The sequence below is a fragment of the Alexandromys fortis genome, unplaced genomic scaffold (assembly GCF_014885135.2).
Source record: "Alexandromys fortis isolate MF-2015 unplaced genomic scaffold, M_Fortis_MF-2015_v1.1 scaffold_10, whole genome shotgun sequence".
Classification (NCBI taxonomy): Eukaryota; Metazoa; Chordata; class Mammalia; order Rodentia; family Cricetidae; genus Alexandromys; species Alexandromys fortis.
The window spans coordinates 20,715,829-20,735,421 of record NW_026067895.1 but is presented as its reverse complement, the minus strand read 5'-3'; the positions used below and the strand labels follow the sequence as shown (position 1 = coordinate 20,735,421).

At 38.4% G+C, this 19,593-nt stretch overlaps 1 protein-coding gene across 1 annotated transcript in view; it reads right to left on the bottom strand.

The window, feature by feature from the left end:
* Nucleotides 1-19,593, bottom strand: part of Exoc6 (exocyst complex component 6) — a 139,374-nt gene that overhangs the window by 28,304 nt on the left and 91,477 nt on the right. Inside the window, exons 19-20 of the mRNA XM_050158041.1 lie at nt 18,048-18,189; nt 4,580-4,653 (exon numbers count right to left, since the gene is read on the bottom strand). Coding sequence (XP_050013998.1) covers nt 4,580-4,653; nt 18,048-18,189 — 216 coding nt within the window. The remainder of the gene's footprint in view (nt 1-4,579; nt 4,654-18,047; nt 18,190-19,593) is intronic.

Below are 19,593 nucleotides of genomic sequence, written 5' to 3'. Positions count from 1 at the left end.
TCTCAGGGCCTTTTGATTTTGTCTTCTCTGTCATTAGTAACTTGTCTAGCTTTATACAACAATAAATCTAATTCATATTTTCACCAAAGTCATTAGTTTAAAATATGTTGGCACCCATCAGAGATAGACATCTACAGAGTCATCCTTAAAACAGCATTTCAGACAGATGTTTTACATAAATGCATCCCAAAATGAGCAAGGCAAAAAGTTCTGTGGGGTGCTTAGAAAATGCTAGGCTGCTGCAGAATTTTTATGTTTAAAATTCTAATGTACCGAGTTAGTCTCTGAAAGATTAAATAAAAGATAAAGTGTTTCTTATATTTCTCAAGCTGATATGGGTTGGACATCTTTCTGTTTCCTAGTGCTGGTACCCAGCCCAGGGCCTCACCTATTCCTAGGCAAGTGTTCTACAACTGAGCTATACTCCCAGTTTGGAAACCTTTTTTGAAGAAACATTTTTCATCATAAGAAATCAGTGTTCCCAGAAAGATACTTCAGCAAATACTGTTCAAGGGTGATAAGAAAACTTCAGCTAACAGGTTTTTTTTTTTTTTTTGAAGCAAGAGATTGTTTGGTTAGCTATAACTCCACCTTATTACTCAACCTCTCAATCATTTTAAAATTCTACATATTATCCAAAGAAGGTTCAAATGAAGCAGTATCTTGTCAGCTGAAGAAACTCACCACAACGCTACACAGCACCCACTAAATAAGATTTAATGCCAGCATCAGGGAAGCCAGGGATGCTCAGCTGTAAGAACCACACTGAGGAGCTATACTTTAAACTTTTTCATCAAAATGGCAAAATGTTAAAGTTTCTGTGGTTAAAATACAATCTTAGCTAACCAGAAAAATGTATATGTATGTGATATTCCATTTCCAATGATATTTAGTGAAATATTGCTACTGTATTAGAAATGGGTTGCCTCTGAACAGTATATATTAAACACACAATCTTACAGTATTCAAACTTTAAGGTTTTTGTATATTATCAAAAGAATGTCACATATTTAAGTTCACTTGTTTTTTTTAAATGTCTTTGAATTAAAAAAAAATTAAAAAAGGCAAGACTAACAAGTATATAAAATACTATCATTTTGTGACTTAATTTCATACAGGAAGATGACCACTCTTATTTGTAAGAAAACCATACACGTACAAATTGTGTTTAAATGGCTTGTTTAAATTGGCCAGGCAGCAGCACCAGGACCGCTAATCCTCCACACTGTCTGTTAGGCTAGTAGGTCTTAAGATGTTGTTGAGATAACTGGCTTCCATTAGCAAGTCTGTGATTGGCAGGATGATAAAGTCTTTTCACTCACAGGTCAGCTATTTCCTTTTCTTTAGAGGAGGGCATTCCTGATGCTCTATCTTTTAACCACAGTCTCTCACTGAGTCCCAGTTCTCTCCTTCAGCTTTGATATGGTTCTAACTTTCCTTTTGTACCAACTCACACTTGTCATCAGCTCCTCTATTCAGTGCAGCAAATATCAGGAGTTTGACCTCAGGGCAAAGTCCGGGTGGGCAGGTAAAATTTGACCATTGGACCTACTTCCTAATCTTTCATACCCAGCGATTCATGAAGCAGTATCAAATTCAAACTAAAAACCAGAAGCGCGACCCTTATACACACTATGAAAAGAGCTGCCTGCCTTTCTAAGTACACTTGAAAAGAACTGTCAGCCACCCTATTAAGACAGAAATGGATCACAGAGCAGAGGGAAAAGAAGAAGGAAAAGTGCAGAAACTCAACTGAAATGTAAATAAAGGTGCAAGCACCATTTATGTCTGACAATAAACTCCTTCACAAAAAGGTAAAGACACTATACTATCTACTGATGAAGTCAGACGTAAAAGCACTACCAAAACTTTAAAGCATCAGTATTTAAATAATCAATAACACTGGACAGAATGAACTTGGATGATTTCATGTAAGACTTTCATTTTCAAGATCAATTTTGATTTCTGCCTATTCTTATATTGTATATTTCATAATGTGATAGCAAATTATTTTAAAAGCACATGCAGTGAAATACAGCTACCTTTTTGAATTGGTTAAATCTATACCATTAAACACATAAAACTTAACTATGGCCAAAGTGACATAGCAGCCAAAAGCAAGAGTATGAGAGTCTAGGGACAGTGAATCACTAAATTTCAACATTAATAAAAAACAAAATTTAAGCCCCTTTTAAGACTAGAAAAAAGTTAACATAATCAACTAGTTCCTCAGAGTTTTTCTTCAAGGAGTCTCTTCTACTTCTACTGCCCACCATATGGCACAGTGGTGTTAATGCTTCCAACTATCCCTGTAAAATGGCATTTTCCCTACACATACAGGTTTCATAATTACGCACATTCATAGATGGTGTCTGAAGTCCACTTGAAAGTCTCTCAAACAGCTTACATTTAAAAGAGAAGTCAACCAGAACTTAACATCTTCTAAGTACACATATTTTCAGTCCTGACTCAAGATGTTAATATTTATAAGTGTACTTTAGTAAATAATAAAATCCCCTAGAGAGATACATGCCTTACAAAATAGCTATCTTTTTCTTTCCTTTTTTATTTTTATTTTTCCTCAAGACAGGGCTTTTCTGTCCTAGAACTAGCTCTGTAGACCAGGCTGGCCTCAAACTCACAGAGCTCCACCTGCCTCTGCCTCCCAAGTGCTAGGATTAAAGGTGTGCGCCATCACCACTCAGTTTATAAACTGGCCATCTATGCTGTCTACAATGACTCTGTGAAGGAAGGCAACTGGGGTCAAACACATCTATACAAAAAAAAAAGGATTCTTTTTTAAAGAGCAAAGTAAGGTTTGCTTACTACAATGCAAAGGGCAGCGTGCTGGGCAGTAATAAGAGAGGCGTGTGCTTGTTAGTGGTGGTTGCTGGGCCAGGTTGTAGCTATGATTACCAGAGTGTGTCACCTCACCCCCTTGCTTGTTTTTTTTGTTTGTTTGTTTTTGTTTTTGTTGCTGTTTGTTTCTTAAACTTAGGACCTCAGGTGTGCTAGGACATGCTCTATCAGCTGAGCTACATGCTCATCCCCCTAGGGACATCTTCATGAACTATGTAGTATTATTCATAATCCTACAGACTGCAAAACAGAAAATCTCTGTGAATAGATCACTCACAAGTAGGGGACGTACCCTCAGTCATTTCCTCTAAGTTGGAGAACATTATTAATACAGGGTCATAAACTGCCTGAGAAACGAAAACTCAGTTAACCCTGTTTCCAACTTGCTACAGATTCAGCTTTCTATATTAGATTATCTTTCTCCAAGAACAAATAAAACGAAGTCCTCTGAAAGGAGCTACTGCAATAATCTCCTCAGCACACGGGAGCAAAGCTGAGTGACTTCCTCGGCTACCCTTCCCAACTTAGCATGGCTAGCTGACTATAGGCCCACATTACCCAGAAGATGGTCTCTGTTGGCCCATCCTGTTGTTATTTAGTATTCTAAACACTGACTGTGTGCAGAAGTGAGTGCCTTACAGAAACGGCTTTCTCAGCATCCCTAGAAGCCTGCCTTGGGACAGCATTCATTTCCATGGTTTTACTCGGGTTCACTCTGCTCTAAAGGGGGTTCAAACACCACAGAATGAAATCACCTTATACTATTTTGATTCTACTTCAATCACACTTCCTCACCAAATGAATACACAGGTGCCAATAAGTACTTACTCCACTTTGGCTGTACAGGAATAGCAAAAAGAGCTCTAATCCCAAACATTTACCAAAATCAGAGTTTCTTAAATGCTCAAATTAGTCTTACTGTTGACATGAGTGTGCTGAGGTTCTGCTCATAACAAGGGTGGAGTTTCACCATGGGTCACCTCTGTCCTCAGGGGAATGAACATCATTAGCAGACTGACCACAGTGCCTTTGTTTTAATCAGTCTCCATGAGGCTTCCTGCCGAGGACAGCAGTCTGCTGTCAATCTAGCACTCCTGAACCCTCTAAGGGATCGCCCCTCCTCCACACACTCTGACTCCCCGCTTTACTAAGCTCCTTAATCCTAGGATTAAGAAAGAAAAAGAAGAAAAAGGAAGAAAAGACTAAGAAGAAAAAATAAGAGATAGAAAAAAGAAAAAGAATACAACAGAGCAGAAATGTCAAAATTTAAAAGAGAATAAAAATAAAATAAAAATATAAAGCAGAAAAGAGTTCACATTTGTTACTAAACTTTGAACATTCTTACCAAAAAATATATGCGAATAAATAATTATTTTTTTAAAACTTAGTTTTATCCCTTTTTCTGAAGGCATACAAAAATTTATAAAAAATTACCATTAATAAAATGCTAAACAAGGGGTGACTTTCTAGTAATAATTTCCAGAGCTCTAACAATGTTACTACTACTGATTTTTATATGACCACAAAGTTATAAAAAATATTTGCAAGAAATGAATAAATCAAATTCTCATTATGAGAATGCCCATAAAGCTGAGACACTGTAATGAACACGAGTTTAGAGAAAGATGGGTTTTTCAGGGCAAACAAACACTCTGGTACCATTAAGAATAAACTAATGAGGCAGACAGAACAGTAAGTGGAGAGCATCATCACATCTTACTTGTCTGAGGTCAATGAATGCCAATTGCAGGGTGTCCCCTTGAAATCCCGGCACAGGCTCAGAGCTGGCAAACACTGTTTCAAAAATTTAGAAAATAAAAGGGAATTAGGAGAAGACTCATTACAAATGTAATATTTATACACAATCACTGTTAAACAAAGATCGCTTACAAACTTCAGCTTCTACTGATATGTTCTCCAGACCCATTACCACAAATACTTGGTAATATAAAACTTCTAAACTGTTATTTAATCTACAACCTTTAATCACAATAGATTTCGAAGGACTGTCGTACACAAGTTCAGGAGTAACAGACTTCAATCAAAGTGAAGTTGTCTGACTCTTTTGGCCTTAGGTGAACAACCACAGAAGCACTTTGAAACTACTGATTCCATGGCTGTCAATGAAGCTCAAAACGTCAGCTTAGTTACATGGCATGCACTATAAAAACTACCTCTAGCTAACAGCAACAAGAGGCAGATACCAAGGTAGGCGGTGAGCTTTACATGCAGACCACAGGTAAAACATTTGATGAATTCAAGAACATCTGACCACGTCACTCAGCCACTTTTGTTTTTCATAAAGGAATTTTTGTCTTCAAAAGGAGAGATTTTTTTTTTTTAAAGACAGGATTTCACTGTGTAACATCCTTGGCTGTCCTAGAACTCACTCTGTAGACCAGTCTGGCATTGAACTCACAGAGATCCACCTGCCTTTGCCTCCAGAGTGCTGGGATTAAGAGGGTGTGCCACCAACACCCGTCATGAAAGAATATCTTAAGACAAGATGTTTTTTTAAATTCAAGATTTTTTTCAATATTTTTTGTATTTTAAGAATTTTAATCCTAACAGCATTGATTGCTGGGTCAGGCCTACAACCCCAGCTGCTTAGGTAGCTGAAGCAGGAGAACTGATGACCAATCGAGGCCAGAGTTCAAAGTCAGCCTGGACAACCTAGGGAGATCCTGTCTCAAATTAAATAAAAGGGAAGGGGGCTAACATAGCTTCCATGGCAGAGTGTTTACAAAGCAAGCACAACGCCCTCAGTTCAGTTTCAGCACCAGAAAAGAGCATTTCCATTCTACTTTATTTTAAATGAAAGAAGATTAGTTCAAAAGGACCTCATAGTGTGTGTGCCAGTCTCTCTCTCTCTCTCTCTCTCTCTCTCTCTCTCTCTCTTTCTCTCTCTCTCTCTCTGTGTGTGTGTGTGTGTGTGTGTGTGTATGTGTGTGTGTCTGCCTCTCTTGCCTGCACCTTCCTTTTTTTTTTCTTTTTCTAGATAGCCTTTCCATAAATTGTCCACACTGGGTTCACATTTGAGTGTTCAAATAGTCTTCCTGCCTCAGCCTCCCGAGCAATTGAGTGTACTGCAGTGCAAAAGAACCTGGCTAATGGGTGATAAGTCACTTTGATGTGTACCTTTCAAATATAATTAACTAAGAGGTGCCATCACTCCCACCATACAAACACACTTTTTGGGTCTCTGCTGGGGTCCAGGTAAAAACATGAAACAGATGATTAAACTCACCTTTGCTGGGTCCTCTAGAACCAGAAGACAAGTTTTTAACAAGAAGATCTAACCACTTCTCACCTGATAGCTAATTGACTTGTCAATGGTACTGTCCACAATGAAAAATGGCAGGCGTCCTACAGTAGCAACTCTACCTGTCCTTACTATGTTCTAGATAGCCAAGTTTCTCTATTCCTATTAGACTTTAATTGAAGAATGATAAGAACAATTATAACAGTCTGTTAAAAATAAGGGTGATAGCCCACAAGTTAGGAGTACTTGTTCTTATAGACGCCAAGGTTCAGTTTCCATATCCTACATGGTGTCTCACAACCATCTCTAACTCCAATTCCAGGGATCTGTCCCATCTGCTGTTCTCCATGGCACAGGCATGCACATGGTGTACACATATACCTGTAGATAAAATACTTCTACATACACCAAAATAAAAATCTTTAAAATTAAAAAAAAAAAAACCTAGGATCACATAAGGCCTTCCTACAAGACAGGTTAATTTTATCTGTAAGACACAGAAAGCAGCTCAAATTCAACCATGCTTATAATTGTAATATTCTTAATTCCCAAACATATGGTCCTTCTGTCTCAGCCTCCCATTGTAGAATCATGGGTGTGTGCCACCATCTCTGACTTCAGAAAGAGACCAATGGTGGAACAATTTTCTGGAGTGTACCAGGCCATGGTAAAATGCCTGGCACCAGAAGTCTTAAAAAGAAAACTATCATTTTTCTTCCCCCTCGATTCCTGTTTAAGATACAATAGTTAAAAGTTCATTGGCTTGGCATTAAACCCAAGAGTTTAGTGTCAAAATTATAATATAAATTTGTACAGCACCTTCCAGATCATAAAACACTTTCTCATATACCATCTGCTTTGATCACTGTAACAATTTATTTTGGCTAACAGCTTATAAAATCTTCCAAGCAAAGAATACCCAGTTTAAAGGTGCCCAGCTCTTTGAATTTTGGCATAGAAAAATTAAAAGTGAAGTGACTTGCCCAGGACCACATAGCTAAATTTGGCATCCTGGCACTTGATCCATTGATCCAGAATCTGAGTAAGTGTTCAGTCTCTCATACTGTCTCCTTTTCAGACAAAGCAGCAGTTTATAACTCTCAGGGCTTTCTCTCAAATATTTTTTAGGTATGGAAGGTAACTTAACAATCTCAAATCATGCAGCACAGAGAGTATTTGTAATAACAGGCTACTCAATTTGACTGGCAACTTTATATTTTCCCTTTATATCTTTAAAACTCAAATACAGTCTCTCCTATTCTCCGCTCTCTCTTTTCTCTCAAGCCATCAGCATTTCTTGCTTAGATTAATGAATGCTCCAGTCCGCTCTATTGGCTGCTTCTCTTTCCTCTTCTTCCAGTGATTAATGTCAGATATAATTGTTACTTGGGCATTTCAGAGTTTAGCATCCTTTAATGGTTTACCATCACCCTCACAGTAAAACAAGACTAAGGTCTTTTAAAAGTGGCCTTTGCCTATCTCTCTGGCCTGATCTCTTAAGACTTTCCTTAAACTCTTTCCAAACAAGGTTGCCTAGCTTCCTTGCACACCAGTCTCTTTTCATAATGCCTTTGATCCTCCTGCCTGCAGCATTCTTCTTCCCTCCCACCTGTGTAACTCTTACTTATCCTTCAATTCAATCATCACCTTCTGTGGAAGTCTTCCATTATCCCTGGAGATTGTAAACTGTTTCCTGTGTTCTCGCTGTAACTTCCTGTACAAATCCTACCACAGTGCCCATTCTGCTGCCTTCTAATTGTTTGTCTGCCTGAGTTTTCCCATGAAAATGTGAACTCCCCAGTTGTAAGAATTATACTTTTGTTCCTAATTCCTACCACCTAAATAATAAATGTGCATTGAAAGTTTAATAAGTGAACAGAGAGAAAAGAACAAGCAAGAAATTCTAGCGGGGCACAGCCTGTAGTGAACATATTATCTAGTTTGTTGATTAACTCTAGAATGGCAATGGTTCAACAGACCCTCCTGCAATGATGGAAAGAATCTGTAACTGTGCTTCAGGATTGATAGTTTTATTCCATATTAATCTTTTTTTGTTGTTGTTTTGTTTTGTTTTGTTTTTCGAGACAGGGTTTCTCTGTGGTTTTGGAGCCTGTCCTGGAACTAGCTCTTGTAGACCAGGCTGGTCTCAAACTCACAAAGATCCACCTGCCTCTGCCTCCCAAGTGCTGGGATTAAAGGCGTGCGCCACCACCGCCCGGCTTAATATTAATCTAATTTAATAGTCACATATGGCTACTGGGTAGTGCAAATACAAAATACTGTGTACATATTTAGGTATTTATATCAGAATAACTGAGTGGGTGAATATATTCCTACCACATTCTTCAACAAACTGAAATAAACTCTTCCCCTGAACAGAAAGCTCCTAAGAAACAGTGTTTCTTTTTAATCTTTATATCTCCCAAGTCTGGCATACAGGAAATAGTAAGCAAATGTGTGTCAAATGAAGAAACACATAGTAAAAGATAATTCTTTGTTGTCAATACTGACTCATGACTCTATGAAGGGTCTCTACTACGATATCATCTTTGCTACTCAGCTATGTCTTTAAAGATGTTTTCAAGAGACATATAATGATTTTGGTCATCAAAAATATTTCAATATATGGGGCTGGAGAGATGGCTCAGTGGTTAAGAGCATTGCCTGCTCTTCCAAAGGTCCTGAGTTCAATTCCCAGCAACCACATGGTGGCTCACAACCATCTGGAATGAGGTCTGGTGCCCTCTCTGGACTGCAGACATACATACAGACAGAATATTGTATACATAATAAATAAATAAATATTAAAAAAAAAATATTTCAATATAGTTTCTAAACTTTAAAAATTACTGGGTTGCCTTGCCCAATCTTAATACAATACTACAATTTGATATTCCATATTTTGTCAAAACCCATGGGAAGCCTGCCCTTTTCTGAATAGAAATAGAAGAGGAGTGGATTGAAGTGGGGGGGGTGAGAGGAGAGGCGGGAGGGGAAACTGTGGATGGGATATAAAATAAAGAAATAAATTTTTAAAAACTTAAGAAGGCTATTCTAAATATCATGTTTTATAATCTTAAACCAGGGAGTGGTGGCACACACCTTTAATCCTAGCACTTGGGAGGCAGAGGCAGGCGGATCTCTGAGTTTGAGGCCAACCTAGTCTACAGAGCAAGTTCCAGGACAGTCAGGGCTACACAGAGAAGTCCTGTCTCAAAAAATAAAACAACAACAAAAAACCAAACACAAGCTTTGTTGCCTCTAATTTGACTTTATTATTGTTTATTATTATTATTATTATTATTTTGTTATCATCATCATTATTATTACTAATTTTGGATTTTTTTTTTTTTGAGACAAGGTTCCTCTGTGTAACCCTGTCTATTTTGGCACTTGCTCTGTTGACTACCCTGCCTCTGTCTTTAGGGTGCTGGGATTAAAGGCATGTACCAACACTGCCGGCTATTTTTACATTCATTTGTGCATGCATCTCTCTCTCCCTCCCCCCTCTCTCTGTGTATGTGTGTCTCTGTGTGTGATACATATGCATGCATGTAAGCTAATTTGCAGGTCAACTTGTCAACCCCAGTTTCTTCTACTTTTCTCTTTTTTTAAAATTTTGTGACAAAATGTTTTAAACTTTTATTCATTTATTTGTGTGTATGCACACATGCGCATGCACAAATTTCTAGGTAAATCTGAAATTAAAATAGCTAGTTGTAACTCAGTTTTGGTAGGCAAGTACCAAAGACGCATTGTAAGAAGGAATGACTAACGGCACCATCTAGTGGTTTCCCTGGTGATACAGAGAAGCTGCTGCGGGGCTGTCAGGAGTCAGCATTCTTGCTTCCACATGTATGAGATCTCAGTAGAGAAATGCAAGCCTTAAGAATATTTACTGTTCCATTTTGACACAAAGTAATATCTACTTCTCTCCATTTCTTGGAAGTAAACCTCAGCAAAGGACCCTCAGTCAAACAGCTGGGACACCATTAAGTGTGGAAGAACTCTGGGTACCCAAACAAAGAAACCAACATTCAGCTCCTTTTAAACATGACACTGATATATGACCATCCCCATGATTTTTTTCTCAGTATTCTTATTTGGAGACACAGATCTGCACCAAGGTTAAAACAAGAGATGAGATCATGACTATCACCAGTAACAATAAAAACCTACGAAGATTTTTGCTGCTAGTGAGTTTTGTTTGCTTGCTTTGTTCTGTTTAGCCTTTAGGTATGTTAAGCCTTTATCCAACCTGTAGATTTATCAATGCCCCAGTAACTAACCATCAAAACAGACGTCAAGCTAGGCACTGTGCTGCCTGCCACCCCAGCAGAAGGACTGAAAAGTTTGAGGTCAATCTGACAATTTAGTGACACTCTGTCTCAAAGTAGAAAAGGCCAGGATGTAGCTCAGAGGTAGAGAATTTGCTGACTGCACAAGGTGGGTCCAATCCCCAGGTTAGACAAGCAGGCACTAGCTCCCTTTTATATAGTGCTTAGCTTTTCCTTCCTTCCTTCTTTCCTTTTCCCTTTATTCTTCCTTGCCTTCCTTCTTTTGTTCCTTCCTTTTCCTTCTTTTCACTCACCTCTCTTTTTTGTGTAGCCCTGGATGTTCTGGAATTCACTTTGTAGACTAGGCTGGCCTCGAACTCACAGAGATCTGTCTGCCTCTGCCTCCAGAGTACTGGGATTAAAGCCGTGCACGGCCACCTCAAACATTTTTATATATGATATAGTGCTTTTCTAATACCTATGGATTTCAGATATTAAACTCTTAGTAGATCATAACCTCATGATATATATATATAGAATGCATGAAAGATATAAATGTATATCTAGAATATATATATATTCTAGACCTAGTCTGGACTATTTTAAATACAGAGTAGAATATGATTTCTTGATGCTTTGGAAATATACTGCATTTTGTCAGTAGTGTGAAGATTTCTGAGACACTTTTATAATAATTTAGTAAGAAGATTTATCTTTTCTTCAATATACTTCTATCTGCAAGGTACCTACATTGGCATATAACACATTAATAAACATGAAACAAAACATATGTGCAGATTTAGAATATCAGCCCATGACAAGCATGACAAATCACCCTCAATCAAGAACTTTATCTTGTTCTATAATAGGTTCAGATGTTTAATGTGGATCAAAAGAACTTAGCGCTACACTTCCCAAGTACACATCTTCCTTTTTCTAAACATGCAGATACACTAGCACTGCGGTTGTAATCAAGGTAAGCAAATGTGTCCACACAGTCATGCACTGACCCTACTTGATACTTTAAATCTATATTCTCAAAGTATTTTTTTTTTCAGAATTAAACAATTTTCAATATCTGTTACTGACTCCTCACTAGAAAGTCTACCAAGAGGGTAACAATGTCCCTATTCTATTTTGTTTACCATTGTAGCTTCTAAATGCCACATACTGACTAAATATGAAGGACTCAGTTAACATGTGGCCTCAATGTACCACACTCTTCATTTGCCTTAAAATTCATGGTCTCTCATTCTTAGAAGTAAGATAATCATGGAAATCCTAAACTCTAAGTCCTGTGTTTTAGGGGAAATTCTGAGGTTTCTTGATACTCGAATGATATGCCAAATTAGAGGCAGAGCCCAAACTAGAACCGAGAAGCCTGCCTGGGCTACATACTAAGACCACCGAGAAGAGGGAGTGAGGCACTCCAAACACACAAAAGTTCTTTATGAGTTCGTATGAGTCCACATTTCTGGGTACAAACATTTTAAAACCAAGTTTGACCCGGTATTGGTTTAAAGTACTAAAAAACAAAAACCTAGAACAAGTTCCAAAGTAAAATGACAGAATGGGGAAGAAAATTAATTTCACAAAGAAACAGAAACCTTGGTTATTTAGCTCAGAACAAATAAAAGGTCATTTATGCACAGTTATCTAATATATCAAGTTTTCAAAGGGCATAACTGTCAGCTATGTCCACAGCAAAGAGTGAAATGGTCCTGACCGGAAGCACAACAGGCCAGGTGGCCTTAACTCTTTCCACAGTAGAACTCCAGAAGTGACAGTATCATAGAGACTTTCTAGTTTATTCATTTGTTTCTCTCTTCAACAAATAAAAACTTACAGGCATTTCACTATGGACACAGTCTTCCTAGTCTTTCCATTTGGGGAGGGTGTGGAATTTAATTAATCTGTCCCATATGGCTGAAAATATCTTTTTGTCCCCCTTCACACCCTCCCCTAATTATAGGATATATTCTTTAGGTCTCTCTCATTGTGTAAGTTTCTAATTCTGTCATCTTAATCATATCATATTCAAAGAATTCACTAATTTCATATATTTCCTCTTCCAAAATGTCTGCAACCAATTTTTCTTTTGCATTTCCACTTCCTAATACCAGGTTCTGTTTATTTTTGAAAAGGAAAAGCTTAAGTCTTTTAGCACGTCTTCCTGCTTTCTGCCTCTCCCTTGATCCAGTTTGATTTCCATGTGAAGCTAAGGATAGCTTCTTATGATACAGATTTCATAAAATCTTGATTTTTTTCCAAGTTAAAAATACATTTATTTTGCAACAATATTAAGATGGAAGATATTATGTTAAGTAAAATAAGCCAGACATATAAAGATAAATCTCACGGCTGGGGAGCTCTTAGTCGGGAAAGTCCTTGCCTCGCATGCATGAGGACCCAAGTCTGGATGTCCAGCACCCATGCAAAAAGCTAGTGTGACAACATGTGTCTATATTCCCAGCTCTGGGAACATGGAGACAGGCACGTCCCTGGAACTCACTCCATCAGCCTAGCTAAATGAGCAATTTCCAGGTTCAATGAGAGACCCTGACTCAAAACATAAGGTAGAGAGCAACTGAAGAAAACAAACATAGACTTGTGGCCTCCGTGTCCAATAATACACACATGCCCAAGGTGCCTAAGTCTATACACACACATCCTCCTCCCTCCCTTCCCCACATACACACCATGGCACCTCTATGAGCTGATACCACAGTAAGTAAAGCAGATAAGAGCCTTTCTTTCAAAATCTGTCTGGACCATGCAGACATCCTTCAGGAACAAAGGAACAGAACTACAGAGCTACTGGCTGAAGGGGCCTACTTGCTCACTTAAAGCTTCCAGCTTTCCACGCTTAAACAGTCCACACTATGAGTGGACTGTATTTTCTTCACTCTCGTGTGTCCTAATCTCTTTTAATAATATCAGCTGCCCATGTGAGACTACCTGAGAACAGTATCTTCTCTTCAATTTAAAATAAACATATAAATTGCTTTTTTATGAACTAAATTGTCCCTATTTTAAACATTTCTGGTTTGATCATGGCTTACCACAGACTTATCGCATTCTGTCTCACTGTCATGACAAATCTCACAAAGCTGTGTGACCTGTCCCAATCACTCACAGAAAGAAGATGCTTCATTTGAGACTAGATTTCCAGTGTCTTTCCACCTGTTTTTCCATCGAGTACTATTGATTGTCTTTCCCTGGTTGCTCACGTGTATCTTTTATGTGCAAACTTAGCACCAAGTCTTGATTTAAAAGCCTCAGTAAGAGTGGAGAGATGGTTCAGTGGTGAAGGACTTGCCACCACATCTGGAAAGCTGAGGTGGATCCCTAGGACCCACGTGGAGGAAGGACAGAACTAACACCAAGCATTTTCCTTGGACACCGCGCCCCCCCACACACACAGACAAGCACATATTTTCCACTTTATTTTTAAGACATGGTTGGTTTCTCAAGGAACTTGGAGCTCGTGATTCTGCTAGTCTGGCTACAAAGTGAGCTACAGGATCTACCTGTCTTTGGCTACTAGCTGGCACTTGCAGATGTGCGCCACATGCCCAGTTTTTTACATGGGTGCTTGCAATAAGACCCTGGGTCCTCATGCTTACAGACCATGCCAGCTCCCCAGTCCCATTATATACGGATTTCAGAAAGCCAAAGCTTCAATTATTTCAAAGTACATCCTGGCCACTAAGAAAGGATAGTTTGAGCTTTCTTCATTGCTGCTTTAAAACACTTGAACTGTGGCAATCCTCCTGCCTCAGTCTTCCAAGTGCCACCATGCCCTTCAGTCTGGGCTTTGTTAATAGAGTGCAGAAAACAGAACAGTGTATTTGGCAGTCCAACTGCATATTATAGTGGTATCCTTAGATCAAGGCATCAGACAGCGTCAGTGAAGACAGTCAAATTAACGGGGAGAACACTTAGAGGATAACAAGCAGTTTTCAGAGCGTTAACTCAGGAATGAAGGTTTGTGTCTGGAGCGTTGCTCTAAGTAGATACAGAGTGGTCAGTCTATGTTAGATGCACACATCTAACCCACATGAGTAGCAGGAGGATGTGGGTAGCTGAAATCAGTTTGTATTTTATCTCAACAGTCATGTGTTGTGGGAGCAGTTGAGTTCAACTAGAAAAGGGTAAACTTTCTCTAATGCATATAAAGAAGACAGCTCTACAGGGCATTTCCCTTTTGGTGAGAATATCTTTAACAAAAAGGCACAATCTAGACTAGTGGTAACTCCAGGCTATAGCAGAACTTCTCACTTAAAAGAACTTACTCAGAGAGCAAGTAGTTTCAGGTCAATACAATCCAACAGAGCAAAGTGTATCTCACGGAACACATTTTCTGAAGTATAGTTAATCCTTCCAATCAGGTGCTCAAGGTAGGGCTGGACAATTACACAGCACGGCTATTCCACAGCACAGTATGCAGCTCCAAGTCTGCTCCTGTATCCAGAGCCAGACAACCTCATCATGGAGGAGTATGAGAGCAGGTGTGCCATGACCATGTGTGTGGGGCACGGGGATTCAATGATTGTTTATCTTCTAAGATTCTTTATCTGGGCTGCTTGCATTTTTTCTGCATATCCCAGGCGAATGAAAAGATGCTAAGATTGCCACCTACTTATTAAGAATTCCAGCCTTCCCTCATCTAGTCAAATTCCTCTTCCTGCATACCTTTCTTCTTTCCCTGTCCTAACATGTAGAAAATGTATATATTGCATTAATGTTGAAAACAAGCTTTATATTTTAAAAGTACTCCCTTAGATTTAAAAATGATTGTTTAAAACATGATAAAAACTTATTTTTGACATCTTTTTAAATACTTATAATAATAAAGACAGTTTCAAGCCGGGCACTGGTGGTGGTGCACGCCTTTAATCCCAACACTCGGGAGGCAGAGGCAGGCGGATCTCTGTGAGTTTGAAGCCAGCCTGGTCTAGAAGAGCTAGTTCCAGGACAGGAACCAAAAGCTACGGAGAAACCCTGTCTCGAAAATCAAAAAAAAAAAAAAAAAAAAAAAAAAAGACAGTTTCACGTTCACACAATACGTATAGCAATCACTAAAAGTTGCGAGTGGGTGAGAATATATATTTTTTCTTTTAGAAAGAGTACAGGAGAGTTCATCATTATCTATACTATAAACTCACTGTTGAAAGTTAAAAGATACCTTTTGGAAAATATTCAACATGGGAGGTAGTAAAATAAACATACAAAATTCATATTTGTTCAGTAAGAACAGAACATGTGATACTATATTAAGAAATAATGATTATAGGGCATCAGTGGAATGGTTTAGTAAGCAAAGATGCTTGCAACCAAGCCTGATGGCCTGAGTTTGATCTCTGGAATCCACATGATAGAAGAAAAGAACTGATTCCTACATGTTGTGTTCTGACCTCCACATACATGCCATGACAAATGCATGAACACACATAAATTTATAAACTAAATTTACAAAACACACTAAATTTATAAAAATATTGTCAAAAAGGAAAAATACACATAGCCAAAAAACCATTAAAAGTAATGATTAGAGCAGTTCTGCGTGATAATCTTAAAGAGCAGAGCCAACCGAAGGTAAAACCACAAAGGAAGAAGAAATGGTGCCGAGCTTCAATCGCCTCCTTCCACGTCTCTGGGCCGAGACTCATTTCAACAGAGGAAGATTTGCCCCACGTGCACCTGGCACCAGACTGCATTTCCTTTCTTCGTCTTCTCTGGGAAAATAACAAGGTGCCCATAGTAACGGCCAAAGGAATGACTAGAAGAAGGAAGCATCCTAGAGAGGGTGAGAAGCAATGCCTGGTGGGGTTGTAGTACGTGCTTCTCTCTAGTCCTTCACAGGGAAGAAGGAGAACAAGAGATGGACACCAGAAAGCTGCCTCCGCAGATCACAATGTCTATCACTTAGCAACACGTGTAACCAAGAAGACACAACTGAACTCAATGGGAGGTCTAACTACCAATTATTACTAAAGTTTTGTTGTATTTATTTATTTTTTGTGTGTAGACAAATGTGAACACAGGCTCACACCACAGCACGCATGTAGAGGTCAGAGAGCAACTTGTGGGAGTTTTCTTCATCTACCATGTGAGTTCTGCGGATGAACTCAGGTCACTAGGCGTGGCAGAAAGTGCCTTTACTGAATGAACCAGCCAGTTAGCCAAATACCTAGTTATTTTGAAGCCACACTAAAGACAAAATAATACAAAATGAATCAAGCAATATTTGTGTGAAATATTGACATAAGCAATAGCAAATTGTAATGATCTCAAAACACAACTTCTTAAAGAAACCAGTTAAGTTAGGGGTACTGCTCAGTGGTAGGAGGGTAGGCTTAGAATTGTGCCAGATCTAGGGTTCAATTCCCAGCACCAGAAAAGGAGGTGGAAAATGTAATGTTGGGGTGGAAGGTACAGGAGAGAGGGAAGGCAGGAAGTGGAGGCTACTGTGGGGATGGTCCACCAAGACTCAGTATGTGTGGACCTGTAAGGACATCTGCTAATTAAATTAAATCTGCAAATTAAAAACAAAAGGGAAGGGATGGAGAGATAAAGGGGGAAAGAAAGGAGGACGGAGAGGAGGGCCAAATAATCTGTAGATGGAGAATAATAATTGATCCGAGCTTAGAAAATTTTAAATGGTACATTTTTAGGTCAAATATTTTTATCAATACAAAACAAATATTTTACAAATGAGAATTTTACTTTGAGAAAAATTAAAGTTTTCTGGTAAAATAAAGTTAGAATCACTTTCTAGGAAAAGGCAAATGTTTTCCCCCTAGCAAAATACATTATACACAGGCACACAAATATTTTATATTTGTTACTGGGGGAAAAAACCCATATTATTTCTGGTTTAGTTGAAGGCTGCTGATATTAATTTTTTTAGTCTTTCAAATAATATATTATTGTAAACTCTGCCCCCCCATCCAGAAAATTGTCTGCAATCTTTCCAGTGCCCTACTGACTTTCAACTGTCTGACCCCTCTGTCAACCTTTCATCATTCATCTGAGAATACTGTTGGAAAATGACTCAAAGTTCCTGGCTGGCTAGTTAGGGCTGGAGGTCTGATACAAACCCATTTCTGAGGTGTGTGTAACAAGGCTACTAACAGCAGGAGCTCTAAAGCTCATTAGCCAATGTCAATACTAGACCACAGATGCAAACCCTGTGGTATAAACAAAATGATGTAGAAAAAACCTGCAGCTATCAAGGCTGGAAAACACTTTAGGAATGAGGAACAAAACTGTAGAAGCACCATTTGCTGCAGAAGGTCTTAAGATGTTCAGGAAAAGTAAAAATGACAAGCTTGGGGTTGTTTCATTGAGAGCAGGCATCCTAGGAGAGTTACAGAGAGGCAGCAAGAAGGACCAGAGGGAGGAGATCATTTCTTTTGCTACCTTGATACAAATCACCACTTCAGTGAAGCTCTTTGAGGCTATTAATGTATATAACTGAGATAATTTTTCATCCTGGAAGGAGTTAACTATCCTTCTAAATCTGCCCAAAATGTAGTTAAATTGGTTCTTCTTCCTTGTCAAGCTGTCCTACTATATACAACTTTCCATAATAATTAAATGTAGGTTTCTAGACAAACCATGAGAGTTGGCCAATATGTACTTACATTCACACTGTATGACATCTAGGTTAAACTGCTGAACGGCTCCCATGCTTATCTGTTTTAACTCGCTGTCCAGTAGCATCTGCATTAAGGATGTTGACAGATGCTGGCAGGCTGACATGCAAGCTGTTTGGGCAACTTTCCCCTATGTAAAACAAACAACCAAATCAAAAGTAAACAAAAGTAAGCCTGGAAATACATCATAAAATAGCACAAGATTGTACACCGGGCACTCTTGTTGGTACAATACTGATTGTTGGTCTTTCTGCTTCTATTCTACAAGGCTGAGCACTTGTATCCTAAGAATTAAAATTCATCTTTCTCAGAATACAATATTATTAAAATGCTAACTACACAAATGAAAATTATACATTTTGAAGATATATTTCAGATCTCTTGAAATAATGTAACACTTTAAATGCACAAGAAAATATGGCATTTGTTACATTAAATTACCATACTGACAAAACAGCTTATTCATATGATGCCCACTGAGCTCTCCTTTATATGTCTAAGAACAAAGGAAGTCAACTGTGTAACATAAGCTGCTCTTGTTACTGCTACTTAAACTGTACCTATAAATCAAAGCACACTTCAAGACAGAGTCCTTACCCTCTCCTCAGCACAGAGTTACCATAGTTACCAGTGGGGAAAAGCGGCTTGCTCCTCTGACTTCAGCTTCACTTCTAGTCAGCATGTAATGACAGAAACTAATACTCATGGCACTCTTTCAGTATGATACACGACTCACTTTAAGCTCTAGAGGTTCTAGATAACTTTCATTGACAGTCTTACTTGAATTTTCTTAAAATATGAGTTTTTTTAGGTTTGCTGTATAGACTGCACAGTTGGATCACAATGAATATAAATTGCCTTTTTCAGAGGGGCAGAGGAGACAGGGTATCACTATGTAGCTCTGGCTGGCCTGAAACTCACTATGGCTAGCATTAAACACCCAGAGATTTGTCCATCTCTGCTTCCTGAGCATTGGGATTAAAGATATATCCCATGTATAACTCGCTTCTTTAGGCAGTACTTGCATTTGAAGCAGATGTTTAACAGTATAAACTCATTTAGGTCAAAGTTTTCCAGTGTGAGCCTCCTAGGGTGGCTGCCTTCAAATGATTCTATGATTAGGTGATGGGCTTTGATGGGAGTCAAAGACTAGGATTAGGGTTAGGAAAATAAAGATTTTCAGGGGACATGACATGTTTGCATCATTTCAATCAACAAATATTTACCCAGTGATATCTGATAATTGTGTTTTCTTCCTACTAATCACAAAGGCAAAGAGAGACAAACCAAAAAACCATCTTTCAAACATAGATGCTACAATATACTAAAAGAAAATGTTTACATAGAGTTGATATAAAAAGTCATAAGGAAAACAAATACATTTCAGAATACTTGTTCTTTAAATTACATATTAAAACTTAGACTAGAACCAAACTGCTTATGGATGGGTGCTTAGCAGTTAGGCACCATGCATAGCAGAAAACTAAATATCTTACATGCAGTGTCAATTTCTCAATCAAAAACTTCAGAAATA